Source organism: Mesoplodon mirus, assembly GCF_964341445.2.
Source record: "Mesoplodon mirus genome assembly, chromosome: 8".
Classification (NCBI taxonomy): domain Eukaryota; kingdom Metazoa; phylum Chordata; class Mammalia; order Artiodactyla; family Ziphiidae; genus Mesoplodon; species Mesoplodon mirus.
This window is the reverse complement of record NC_138984.1, coordinates 33,986,995-34,000,595: the sequence shown is the minus strand read 5'-3', so window position 1 is coordinate 34,000,595 and position 13,601 is coordinate 33,986,995. Positions and strand designations below refer to the sequence as shown.

The 13,601-nt window shown below is 40.9% G+C and overlaps 1 protein-coding gene across 1 annotated transcript in view; it reads left to right on the top strand.

Moving 5' to 3' along the window:
• Positions 1 to 331: 331 nt before the first annotated feature.
• Positions 332 to 13,601, top strand: part of BMPR2 (bone morphogenetic protein receptor type 2) — a 189,825-nt gene continuing 176,555 nt past the window's right edge. The window contains exon 1 of the mRNA XM_082630486.1: positions 332 to 1,676. Coding sequence (XP_082486612.1) covers positions 1,601 to 1,676 — 76 coding nt within the window. The 5' untranslated portion in view covers positions 332 to 1,600. The remainder of the gene's footprint in view (positions 1,677 to 13,601) is intronic.

The following is a 13,601-nucleotide window of genomic DNA, read 5'->3' as shown; positions in this document are numbered from 1 at the left end:
GCTATACTCGAGTCCCAGAGGAGTCAGAGGCTAAATCATCGAGCTCGGAAGAGTTTGCCAAAGGCTGGACAATACATGCGGCCGCCCTCTCTTAAGCACGCAAATCCTAAGCGTGGACGTCTGGAAGGTGTGTGTGTGTGTGAAGGAGAAAGGCCAGTGCTATCCATTGCGGGCTGCCGGCCGCGCCGTGCTCTGACCTCAGCGGCTGCGCTAGGGCCGCGGAGTCCGCCTGTTAGCCCTGGAGTGAGGGGCGGGGCCGGGCGGGGCCGCGAGCGCGCAGGCGCAGTGCGGCCTCGTCGCGCCGCTGCAGCCGCCGCCGCCGCCGCTGCGGCTGCCGCCCGCGCTGCACCACGGGCCCGAGACAGACTGGGCCGGGAAGAGCCGGAGACGGAGGAGGAGGCGGAGGCGGCGGCGGAGGCGGGGCGACTCCGGTGACCGGGAGCGCCGCAGACTGGCAGCTGCGGCGACTCCCCCCTTTGTGTCTGGTCTGCCCGGAGCCGCTGGAAGTGCTTCCCGGAGGGGCGCGGGGTGTCTCGCCGCCTTGCCGCCCACCCCCTCCCCAGCCACCTACATCCGCCCTCCCGCCGCCCCCCACCCTCGGCCCGCGACGCCCGAGCTCCGCCCGGAGCCTAGAGCTGCGGGAAAGCTAGGAGGCGGCGGCGGCGGCGGCTTCCTCGGGAGGGGGGGGTTGTGATTCGCTCAGAGGAGCCATTGACGGGAGAAGACAAGGCTTTCACAGTGGAATTTACCTCAGGCAAGATGGAGCGGCAGCAATAAAAAAGAGAAAGAGAGAGGAGCGCACCCGGGAGAGCTAGAAAGGGCCAGCCTCCCGGCACCTCCCCTCCGCCCGCTGTCTCGGGGAGCTCGGGGCCCAGCCTGAGGACCCGTCCCCTCCCCCGCTTCCCACCGCCCCTCAGCCCTCCCGCCGGGACCTGCCGGACCCTCGTAGGATTGTTCCGCGAAGGCGTGAAGGCCGTGGGTTTGTCCATGGAGGCCAGCACCTTTTATGATCCAGTCGAGGAAGAGGATTTGCTTTGCTCGAAATCGGAGTAAGGGAAGCACCGAAGCGAAACTTAAAAGGAATCTTGCCCTCCCGGAGCACAGGCGATGCGCCTCGGGCCGCCGGGCGCCGTCGCCGCCCGCCCGGTTTCGCCCTTCCCGGCAGTCGGGAACTTGTGCTGATCCTCGGCGCCCCTCGAATCCCCGCTCCCCACCCCTCTGCACCCTGGATATGTTTTCTCCCAGACCTGGATATTTTTTTGATATCGTGAAACTACGAGGGAAATAACTGCGGGGCTTTCTTCTTGTCTCCCTGCTTCTCCCCACAGACATGCCTTCACTTTGGGGGGCCGAGGCACCCTGTCCTGGGCGAACCAACACCCGCAGCCGCAAGGGAGAGAAATGAAGGGAATTTCGGCAGCGGAATGAAAGCTCTGCAGCTCGGTCCTCTCATCTGCCATTTGTCCTTTCAAACTGCATTGTAATACGGGCCGGATAAGTCCGACGAGAGCTAGGACTAGCCTCCCGGCCGCGTTTCTCCGCCCTCGTTCACTTTCCGTATTTCTTTTCTCTGCTCTCCTGCTTCTTGGCTGGCCCAGGGATGACTTCGTCGATGCGGCGGCTCCGGCGGGTGCCCTCGCTGCTGTGGACAGTCCTGCTGGTCAGCGCTGCGGCCGGTGAGTAGCCCCGGGTGGCGCGTCCGGGCTACTTCTCCTGCGGTTGGCGGGGGAGGGAGCCTGCAGAGGCCGAGGCCTGCGCTCGCCTGTCGCGACGCGGCCGCTCTTCGCCCGGTACCTGCGCGCCTTTCCCAGTCCTTCCAGGGAACTAACCTTTCACGTTGACGTGTAGTGTCGAATCCCCACACCTCGTATTCCCCACCACCTCACCCCACCCGCGCCGGGGGGAAAAAAAAGACACATTGGGTGTGGTATCTTAACATTTTTAGCTGTGAGGTAATGCAAGGATTAAAAATAACATTTTAATCACCAGTGAACACTGTCTATTATGAGATCTTTGGAAACAGACCTGTAGGTTTTTTTTTTTTCTAATATAAAGAAGCGGATTTGGCTTACAGTAAAAAGAACATCAACTGTAGGACGTATACTTGAACCTCATTTTTAGATGTAGATCACTCTTTGAGAATCCATGTTACTTTCATTATTCCACAATGTTCCCGAATGAATTGAATAAATAAATGTTGAGGAAGGCAGAACTGTGAGATGCTTAATATGCTGTATAATATTGTTAATTGTTATTATCGTTAGTATTACTTTGTTCCGAAGTATGTTAGTAATAATATTTTCATCTTTTCAATCTGGACAGTCGTGTTTTATATGCTTTTGGAATTACTGCTGGGCTTAGAAGTATTTTTGGTAGCTTTTCATTTAGGCATCTGGCATCTACTGACTTTCCTGTCATTGAGACAACTTTGACCTCACATCAGACTTCTAGGAGATTTGAGTCCTGAAAGTTCTTTTGACATTTTACTGAAGCTTGAGGGGAAATGGTAGTCATCCTTTCCTTAGAATATTTTGATTTTAGTTCTGAGACACTTTAGGAAAAACCTCGTTTCATTTGCAGTTACTTTTCAAACAGTCTTTTGGTGATTTGCTTTTAGAAATTTTGGGGAGTGAATCATACATATAATTCTTAAATTTGGTTTAGGATGACCAAATAGATTATACATCTAAAAATGAATAAAGGGCAACATAACACCTTTCCAGTTATTTTTTCTTAATAAGTGTAATATTCACTTTCAGTAAATTTTTCATTGCAATGTTAGACACGGACAGTGTTTATTTCCGTTTAAAAAGTCTTCATTGGGAAGATACTGAAACAGTTTTTGAACTTTCTTTTGTGCTTTTGATATTGTTGATTAATGTCTATTATGTTTGTGATAGTTGTGTTAACATAATTTGAACTTCTGAATTGAATGTATTTTGACACTGATATTTTAATATTCTTAATCATCACAATTCCTTTTGGGGTAAAAGTGAATGATTTTTCTCTAGAGTTCTTTATATTCTGTTAGCTATTTAAGTTCTCTAGTAGTAGGCCATGGGGTCCCTGTAAAATATGAAGAGAGTAAAAGGTGTTAAGTTCAAGCAGTCATTCTAAGAGGAGAAATCTCAGAGCGTAGACTTGTTAGTGTTCTTTGTTATTCTTGACCTTTTTAGAACATAGATTCTCATTTATTGTTGACAGGCTTATCATTTTGTGATCAGCACTGATAAATGTAAGAGAAAGAGCAATTGACTTAAAAATAAACTTGATATCTATTTGGTAAATAAAATATTAGAATAATGGCCCTTAAAAGGGATGGATTAAAGTAATCACTGTTTAAAAGTGATTTTAGTCATCTTTTTCTTTACTATTACATAGCACCAGTTGCCAAAATTTGTAAAATTGGATTTCAGAGCTGTAACAATGATAATAATAGTATTTATTGAGTGCTTGCTCTGCGCCAGCAACTGTCCTGATAGCTTTACATGTATTTTCTCATTTGATTCTCATGACAGTTCTTTACTCCAGGTTCAGTTATGCTCCTTTTATAGAGTGAGTGAAGTATAGAGAATTTAGATAACTCACCACACAGTCAGTAAATTGTGGAGCTAGAATTACAGTCTGTTCCCTTACCTATCACATTAATGATGACAACAACTTCTCACTGTAATTGGGAACATGAGAGAGTTAGTGTCTTCACCAGATTAGCCTTTGGAAAGAAGCAAGGACCCTTGACAGGATCTTGGTACAGCACTGGTTGCGCAAATGTCATGGCTCCAAATGTGTAAAACTTTGCCTAGTATTGGAGTGGCTAGAGCAGTTTCATTAAGTGCAAGGAGGCTAGAGAGGGCTTGTGTGAATTTGGATTATATAGATGCAGTGATGTAACTAGACATGTGCAAATGGTACAGCTGAACAGGAAAATAATACTGGAAGACTGATATCACATCTCTCTATGGGGTCATGGATAATCCTCTATTTCTTTTGAGTCCCTCTTTCCCACTTTATTTAGTTCCTGGATTTCTTAATTCTAAGAACAGTTAGTATGCAAAAATTAGAATTTATAAAAAATATGTGCTTGTTTGGTTTATAAGTGATTTCTTTTTTTTTTTTTTTAATGGTCTGGAACAGGGGCAAGAAGCTGAACTTGTTCTTTTTTAAAAATTATTTATTTATTTATTTAGGCTGCACCGGGTCTTAGTTGCAGCACGTGAGATCTTCGTTGTGGCATGCGGGATCTAGTTCTCGGACCAGGCATCAAACCCGGGCCCCCTGCATTGGGAGCAGGGAGTCTTACCCACTGGACCACCAGGGAAGTCCCATGAATTCTTAATTTTAATAAAAGGATACAATATAATGTAAAACTTAATTAAAGGTCAGCTTCTGTTTAAAAAAATTTTTTTTGAAAAAAAAAAGTTGCCAAGCTTTTTATGTAGGTTGCAGTGGTTACAGATAACATATCTAATCCTATATCCTGCCCCACCATATGCCACCCAATGAGCAGACTCAGCTACTCTTTTCCCTCCAGTCTTAGTTCTTGTGTTCATCCTTCTTGTCCTTCTTGGCATCCTTCTTGGCCTGGGAGGCCAGGGAGCCCATGGTATTTCAGATGGTCTCATTGGGATCCCTACCTGGAAGCTTCTCCGGGACACTGAAGGAATTCAGCGTCCTGCATCATGTCATAAACCTTTTTCTCCTTGGCTGGCTCACATGTGTCCATGGCTCAGTTGTCACCCTTGTCAGCTGATTCTGCCTAGTCAATGTCAGTTGATTCTTCCTGCATTTGAAATAATTCACTTGACTAGATTTCAGTTTTACATACATCTCTTCAGGAACACACACATTGTCTACAAAAGCTATCGTGGCATATGGGTTGCTGTAGTGGTGGTATTGGTATTAGTGTGTGTGTGAAATGTGGGGAGAGATGCTTATTCTAGCTTTCCTTCATTAAAGGCCAACTTTCTTTAACAGTGAAAGAGAAGAAGTTGAATATTGGTCTCTGATGGGTAAATTCTAACTATAAAAGGTACAGAGTGAAGTCAGTATAAATCAGTTAATTTTATAACTGGCCATATCACTTCTTTTTTTAACTGAAGTATAGTTGATTTACAATGTTGTGTTAGTTTTTGATGTACAGCAAAGTGATTCAGTTATACATATATGCAGTCTTTTTCATATTCTTTTCCATTATGGTTTATTACAGAATATTGAATATAGTTCCTGTGCTATACAGTGGGACCTTGTTGTTTATCTATTTTATATATAGTAGTTTGTGACTGCTAATCCCAAACTCCTAATTTATCCCTCCCCCACTGCCTTTCCCCTTTGGTAACCATAAGTTTTCTGTGAGTCTGTTTCTGTTTTGTAACTAAGTTCATTTGCATCCTATTTAATATTCTACGTGTAAGTGTTATCATAGATTTGTCTTTCTGTTTCTGACTTATTTCACTTAGTATGATAACCTGTAGGTCTATCTATGTTGCTGCAAGTGGCGTTATTTCATTCTTTTTAAAAAAAAATAAATTAATTTATTTATTTTTGGCTGCGTTGGGTCTTTGTTGCTGCCTGTGGGTTTTCTCTAGCTGCGGCGACTGGGGGCTACTCTTCGTTGCGGTGTGCGGGCTTCTTATTGCGGTGGCTTCTCTTTGTTGTGGAGCACGGGCTCTAGATGCATGGGCTTCAGTAGTTGTGGCACGTTGGCTCAGTAGTTGTGGCTCGCAGGTTCTAGAGCACAGGCTCAGTAGTTGTGGCGCACGGGTTTAGTTGCTCTGCGGCATGTGGGATCTTCCTGGACCAGGGTTCAAACCCGTGTCCTCTGCGTTGGCAGGCGGATCTTAACCACTGCGCCACCAGGGAAGTCCCCTCAGTAAATTCTCTTTAAAGAAATTCTTTGTAAGGAACTGGTAGATGTAAGGTACAAGTTTTCTACTATGGCGTGCCTTTAAGAGTCAGTATGATATGTCAAGTTACATAGCAATAAGATGTTAGGGGAATTATTACCAGAAGAGCTAATGTAAAAGTTTACATACATACCTAGAGTCCCAGTGTCCAACACTGTCCGTCAACCTTGCCTTGAGCATATTAAGTAACACTTAAACTTCATTACACATATTATCAAGCTATAATACAAAATTTGTGTAATCATTCTCACCTTAAATGTGTTGACTGTGGACTTGATGGAAGAATTATGGAACATGATAAAGTATTGTGCCAGAGGTATTGGCTATAATAGTTTTAGATGGAGTTGGATGTTTGGGGGAATAGAAGGATCGTATGCACACATATCTCTTTCTGGCAATTCCTCATCTGTATCTGGAAGGCTAGATGCAGGTGGTGTTGAGAAATTTCAGTTTGTTAACACCAGAAGGTCTTCTCGTTTATCTTTTAAGACAGTTTTCCCTTAAAAATTTCAGTGTCAAAAATATACTTAATAATTTACCTTCATTCTGTCCCAGCAATTTAAGTGCAAAATAGTGTGATTTAGAGCAAAACATGACTTAACAAATGACATAGTGTGTCATTTACATATATGTATATATGTGTATGTATCCGATAATCCAAACCCCTAGTTCTTTTCTTTCATTTAAATAAGGAAATAGTTGACTTTTCCCAACATTATTGATCTTTCTTCAGTCTTTGCCTTTGTAGACAAGAATAGTCTATGAACCAAGCTATATAATTGTAATAGACACTCCAGGCCAACCTTTTAGGGAAAGCTTTGTTTTTGTATTTTTGTTTTTCTTTGAAAAATAAAGAGAAAATACTGTTAATCCCATAATTCCAACACTGTGTTTTATTTTGGTGTATTTACTTCTAACTTTTAAATAAAGGTGTGTATATTTTTGTGTGGGTGTGATTGTATAATTTATTAATTATATTTCAAACTGTTTTTTGGGCCATGCCATGTGGCATGTGGGGTCTTAGTTCCCCAACCAGGGATCGAATCCGTGCCCCCTGCATTGGGAGTATGGAGTCTTAACCTTTGGACCACCAGGGAAGTCTCTACATTTCAAACTTTTAAACATGGAATAATATGTCACAAACAGTAACTGTGTAATATTCCATTGAGTGTATTTGTTAGTATTTACTTGATTCCTGTTAGGAGATGTTTAGCTTGTCTTGGTTTTCTTCTCTTGATAAAGAGTACCATATTGAATATTTTGTGCATATGTCCTTCTTGTGTTTTGGTTTATTTCTGTATTCTGATCTTGATCTATCAGCAGCATGGCTCAGTTTGATCATTTTTTTTTCCTCCTTGAAACACTTCCTTCATTTGTGTTCTAAGATACCACACTCTTGGTTTTCCTTCTGCCTCTCTATCTCCTTTGATAGTTCTTCCTTATGTCCCTCACCTCTAAATGGTATGTTGTCCCAGGACTCAGTCCTTGGTCCTTTTCTCTGTCTACACTTACTCCTTTGGTGATCTCATCCAGTTTCATAGCTTTAAAAATAACATCTAGAGGCTGAAAAGTTTCAAATTTATTTCCATCCTAAACTTCTTTCCTTGAAATAAAGTTGCTTGTAGCCAGCTGAGTGAGTATTCTGCATCTCTACTTAGATGTCTAATAGTCATCTCAAACTTAGCGTGTCCAAAACGGAACTCCTGAGCTTCTTCTGTAGGCCTGTTCCTCCTGTAGTCTTACCCAACTCAGCAAATGGCAGTTCTGTCATTCTAGTTGTTCAGGCCCCAAATTGAATATATCCTGTCTCTTCATTTTTTTTTTTCCCGCACTCACATCCAGTCTGATAGAAAAAATTATTGACTCTACCTTCAAAATATATCTAGTCTGACTACTTACCACCTCCACTGCTACCATGTTAATCTAAAAGCCATCTTCTCTCACTTGTAGCTTTTGAGTAACTTTTGTTTTCTCTAATACTTTTGCTTTATTACATTAACTTTTCAGTATAGTATCCTTAGTCACCCTTCTCATACTTAAGTCAGATCATCACGTTTTTCTGTTTAAAACTCTCTGGTGCCTCTCCATGTGACTCAGAATCACAATCAGAATCTCAGAATCTCACTCAGTCACAAATCATTTAAAATATCCTACACAATCTGGCCCCTACTACTTATGGCTGTATCTGCTGACCTCTGTCTTGTTCAACTTTTATTGTGCTTTTAACTTTACAAAGAAGTAAAAATTCAGAAAATCAAATGTTTTAAAAGAGGTTAGATTTAAGATACTTTATATAATTTGATAGTGGCTGCAGTTAGTGAGTAAATCTGTATTGGGGGAGTAAGGGAGGAGACATGAATATTTCTTAAGCCTTTACTATATCCACTAAATGCCTTACATATTTACTGTGTTATCTCATTATCCTCTAAATAGACTGATCACTACTATTATTTTTTCCTTATTTTACAGATGAGTAAATGAAGTCTATTATACCTTCAAAGCAAAGCATTAATGTAATATATATAGTGTTAGCCTGCAGGTATAAAACACTTGGAATATTTCAAGCATCTGAAAATCTTACTGGCATTTTAATCATTCAGGAATAATTTCCTAGACTGAACTACTTCTTAGTTATGATTTCTTATTTTGCTATAAATGACAGCAGATTATTTTCGGTTTTGGTTTGGAGTATAGCATTCATATGTTGGTGGATAATAAAAATTTTCATAGAAGATTCAAAGCTTAAGTTTTGGAAAGGAACACCAGTTAGATCAGAAGAGAGATGATGACATACTTAGTGGAGGATACATTTTCAGTGTTTCCATCTGTTGTTAGTGATTAGAACCCCTAGGGGCCAGTCTAGTGTGAAGAGTAACTTTTTATATTTAGTTACTACCCAAAGGGCCATATCATGATGACAAGAAAGGCAAGATTAAGAACAGTCAAATGATGTCAGAGAATGAATTTATTCATGTTACTTATGGAAACAGAGTTTTTTTTGTGGGAGATAACTTTTCTGGGATATTTAATTATTTTTTCCTTTTGCTAAACCAGTGTGTTAGCTTGATGAAATGTTATCAAGAATGTTAAATTAAATTCACTTTAGCCTTTATCACCAACTTTTTCCATTTATCCAGCACTTCTCTAGGAATCATTATTTTGTCCATTTACTTAGGTTTATGAGAAATTCAGTTTTACTGATTCTTGCTAAGACCTTTTAAGAGCAAGACAGTACTCTTGGATTTGTACTAAGTCAGATTTGTACACTAAATAGCTAATAGGCTGCTTCTACTTCTACTACTAATAAGCAGTAGAAGTAGAAGACTCACTATTTAGTCTCATGGTCTCTCCCAACCTCTAGGAAATGTGATCTTTCCAAGTATCTACAAAAGGAATTTGGGAAACAGCACCGATAGTTGACTGTAGGAAGTAGTAAGATAAACTTGTATTGACTTTGCTTTGTATTTTAAGACTTGTTTTTGCTTCTAGACTTTATTTCTTTAAAAGAACCTTTGTTTTTTAGAATCCTAAAGTTGTAACACAGAATCATGAAAAAAAATTTTAGGTGATAATGAAGTATAGAAAATAAGAAGACCCATTCCCTCTTTACTTTTTCTCTAATCCCATTCCCTAGATGTAACCACTGTTAGTAGTTTGGTGTATAATCTTTCATACTTTTTTTTTGTATGTACTATAAATAAACATCTGGGTATAACTAGAGTTTGTTTTTTAGACAAAGGTAGAATCATTACGTACTATGTAATACACAGATTTTTGTGATTATTCATGCAGGATAGTTCTGGAAGTAAAATCATTTGTTGAAAGTTTGCACATTTTAAAATTTTGATATGAATTTTCAAATTTCCCCACAAAAGATTGTACTAGTTTTCATTTCCACCAGTAGTATATCAGAATTTCCATTTTCTTATACCTTTTCCAAATATTGTATAATATCAATGTTTTCAATTTTTGCCAAAGCAAAAGCATTGTATTTTGTTTCAGTTTGCAGTGCTTTAATTATTAGGGAAGCCAAGCTTCTTTTTGTATGCTTACTGGCCACTTGCATTTCTCTCAATTACCTGTTCAGGTATCAGATTAATTTTCCTAATGATTTGTGTCCCCCCCCCCCCCCCCGGTACGTGGGCCTCTCACTGTTGTGGCTTCTCCCGTTGCGGAGCACAGGCCCCGGACGCGCAGGCTCAGCGGCCATGGCTCACGGGCCCAGCCGCTCCGCGGCATGTGGGATCTTCCCGGACCGGGGCACGAACCTGTGTCCCCTGCATCGGCAGGCGGACTCTCAACCACTGCGCCACCAGGGAAGCCCTGTTTTTTTTTTTTTTAATGTATAGATAATTTAAACCATCTGGAACTATTCTTTGTGTTGTACATATATTAACTCAATAATAATAAGGTAGATTCTCTTATGTATTATCCCCATTTACAGATGAGGAGTTTTAGACACAGAAAAATTAAGAAACTTGCCCATGGCAACATAGCTAATAAGTGATAGAGGGGGAATACAGACACAGGCAGCTCATGCTCTAAACTGCTGCACTCTACTGCTTCTTATATAGGCAAATTGTCTTTTAATCACTGAATTCCAAGTAGAAAAAGTGTCTTGTTTGGGTAGTGAAAAGCATCATTTAAGGGCAGTTAATTTGGAATATATAAAATGTACTTCTGCTAACTTGTCATAATAGATTTTTTGCTTGTTATGGTAAATAGGTGACTAATATCAATTGCTTAAAATGCCTGAGCATTGGGACCCAGACATTTTAGCTCTCATTTAGAGCCTTACCTATTATTTTCATTTAAAAGTTTCTAAGAACCCTGGTTGTTTGGGTTTCTAACTTATAAAAGTTGAGGGATCATCAAGTAAGTAAATAATATGACTAATATCAATGGCTTAAAATGCCTGAGCATTTATATTCATTTAATGTATTCAGAACAAGTTTGAGTTAGAACCTGTTCTTTTTTTTTTTTTTTTTTTTTGCGGTATGTGGGCCTCTCACTGTTGTGGCCTCTCCCGTTGTGGAGCACAGGCTCCAGATGTGCAGGCTCAGCGGCCATGGCTCACGGGCCCAGCCACTCCACGGCATGTGGGATCATCCCGGACCGGGGCACGAACCCGTGTCCCCTGCATCGGCAGGCGGACTCTCAACCACTGCGCCACCAGGGAAGCCCAGAACCTGTTCTTTTCTTTGCAGCTGGTGTGTGGAAATACATAGCACTAAGTGAAATACTTTTGTCATCCTAGTTTTCCATTCTAGTGGTCATATTTCATAGGAGTAGTACAGATGTAGGAAAGAATAGTGGTATCAAAAGGTAAAGGGACAGAGTTGGGGGTAGTCTGAGGGAGAAGGGAGAAAAGGTAATTTACTTAATTTCCTCTTTTATTGTCTGTCGTTCTCCACCCAAACCGCCGCTTGGTCTGGCCTTATTGTCCTTGCCTTTTATCTCTGTATTGGTGTACGCTAGAAAGCAGCATACCATTCTTTGTGTAAGATCTTCTAGGTTTGTGAATTCAGACATTTTTTAAACAGTAGCTTTGATATTGGAAAGTTTGGGAGCTATTACTTAAAGCAAAGAATTATATGTGAAAAGAAAACTCTGAACAATTAAATGACAATATCAGAAGGAAGTTAATACAGTCAGAAGTACTAAAATTACTGTGGGTTGCATTTATCATCCTGTCACTTAAGTGAACTGAGTCCTGAAATCTTTTCAGCCCATTTTACTTATTTAGGTCACAAATTATAGAATTTGTTGTTTACCAGATAACATCTAGTTAAGGTGTTTGGAGAGAGATTCCTGTGAGATTCAACTGAGTCACGTCCTCAGTAATTATCTTGAGAATTGTGTTGGAGAAGCAGTGAACTTCTGTAGCTAATGACTATTTCATTATTGTTTAAAGGAACCTGTTGTATAAAAGATTTACCAAAAAAATGTGACATTAATAAAGTAATACTTGGGCCCTCCCTGGCGGTCCAGTGGTTGGGACTCTGTGCTCCCACTGCAAGGGGCGCTGGTTCAAACCCTGTTTGGGGAACTAACATGCCACGAGCCACGGCCAAAAAGGAAAAAAAAACCGTAATACTTAAATACAAAGAATTATAGTAGATGCTAATGAGAGTAACAACATAAAATAGCTATTGTTTAATAACCATATTGTCCCTCTTTATGAGTGCCAGTTGTGTGTCAAGTACAATGCAGAGTGTTTTTAACATGTTTTTCTCTATCAAAATAGCTGAAAGGTAGGTATTTTTCCTATTTTAGGATTAAGGAAGCAGATAAACAGAGATTAAGTGCTTTGTTTGATGGTATATACTTCTAATAATAACATTACTTATTGAGTTATTTACTGAATACCTCCTTACGACAGGCATGCTAAGTTTTTAACTTTATTTCACAGAATCCTTATCCTTTATTTCATGGAATCCTTGTATCAGCTTTGCTGAAATAGATATTTTTTTCATAGATAAGGAAACAGTTGCACAGAGGTTAAATATATCACCCAAAGCCTTACACTTAGAAAATTGCAGAACTGGAATTCAAGCCAAGGTTTTCATGATTTCTGAAAGTCTCTGCTCTTAACCATATTTCCTCTCAAGACTTTTTCTTTCTTTTTTTAAAAATTTATTTATTTATTTATTTTTGGCTATGTTAGGTCTTCGTTGCGGCAAGCGGGGGCCACTCTCGTGGCCTCCCTCTCTTGTTGCGGAGCACAGGCTCCAGATGCGCAGGCTCAGTAATTGTGGCTCACGGGCCTAGTTGCTCCGCGGCATGTGGGATCCTCCCAGACCAGGGCTCGAACCCGTGTTCCCTGCATTGGCAGGCAGATTCTCAACCACTACGCCACCAGGGAAGCCCCAACTTTTTCATTTTTAAGAGAGAATTGATCACATTGAGCTGCCTTTCAACTTTGAAATTCTGTGGATTGTTCTCCATAAAATAATAAAATTAGGATAGATTATCTTCACACTAGTTGTGTAATAAAAGATATTCATTGAATATGAATACGCTAACTGTGTTAGGGTATGGAAGAAGTATGGATCACTGTCCCAGTATTCACGGACTTACCCTATTATAGGACAAGAGCATAAATACAATGGTGTATGCTCAACTACTGGCTGGGTTAAAAAATCCAAATTTGAAGTAAGGTATACAGAATGCATATAGGCAGTAACAAGAAGGATAGTAATAATTTGGGCAGTGGATAAGTCATTGTGGCTGGAAAGGCATGGCATAGAGCTCACAATTCCTTTGTGGTTGGGCTAAGGGAATTCGTCTCATAATGGAGGTACTCTTTAGAAGAGCAGCCAGGTGGCCAAGGCACAGTGACCAAATGTGTGGTAAACATAGGTGTGAGCCAACTGTAAGGAGCAGGGACAGAGGCTGAGAGGCCCAGTCAAGTGGGCTACACTGTACAAAAAAGAGGAGGAGGGGAAGATTCAGCAACCTGAGTAGTCCTCTCTCATTCCTGTGGCCACTGAACTTTATATTTGGTTGACGGTCATCCTACTGAGCCCATGGTGGTGGAGTGGTGATGAAGGCTGAGGTTATTTGGGACATATATATTCTATCTTATTTAAGATTGGCTTAAGTGCTGTACTGAGCTCTGAAGACTTGAGAACTGGCTAATAATGTTTTATAATCCTTTGTGGGGAAAGTGTTGTGAGGGGAGTATAGATGATTAAG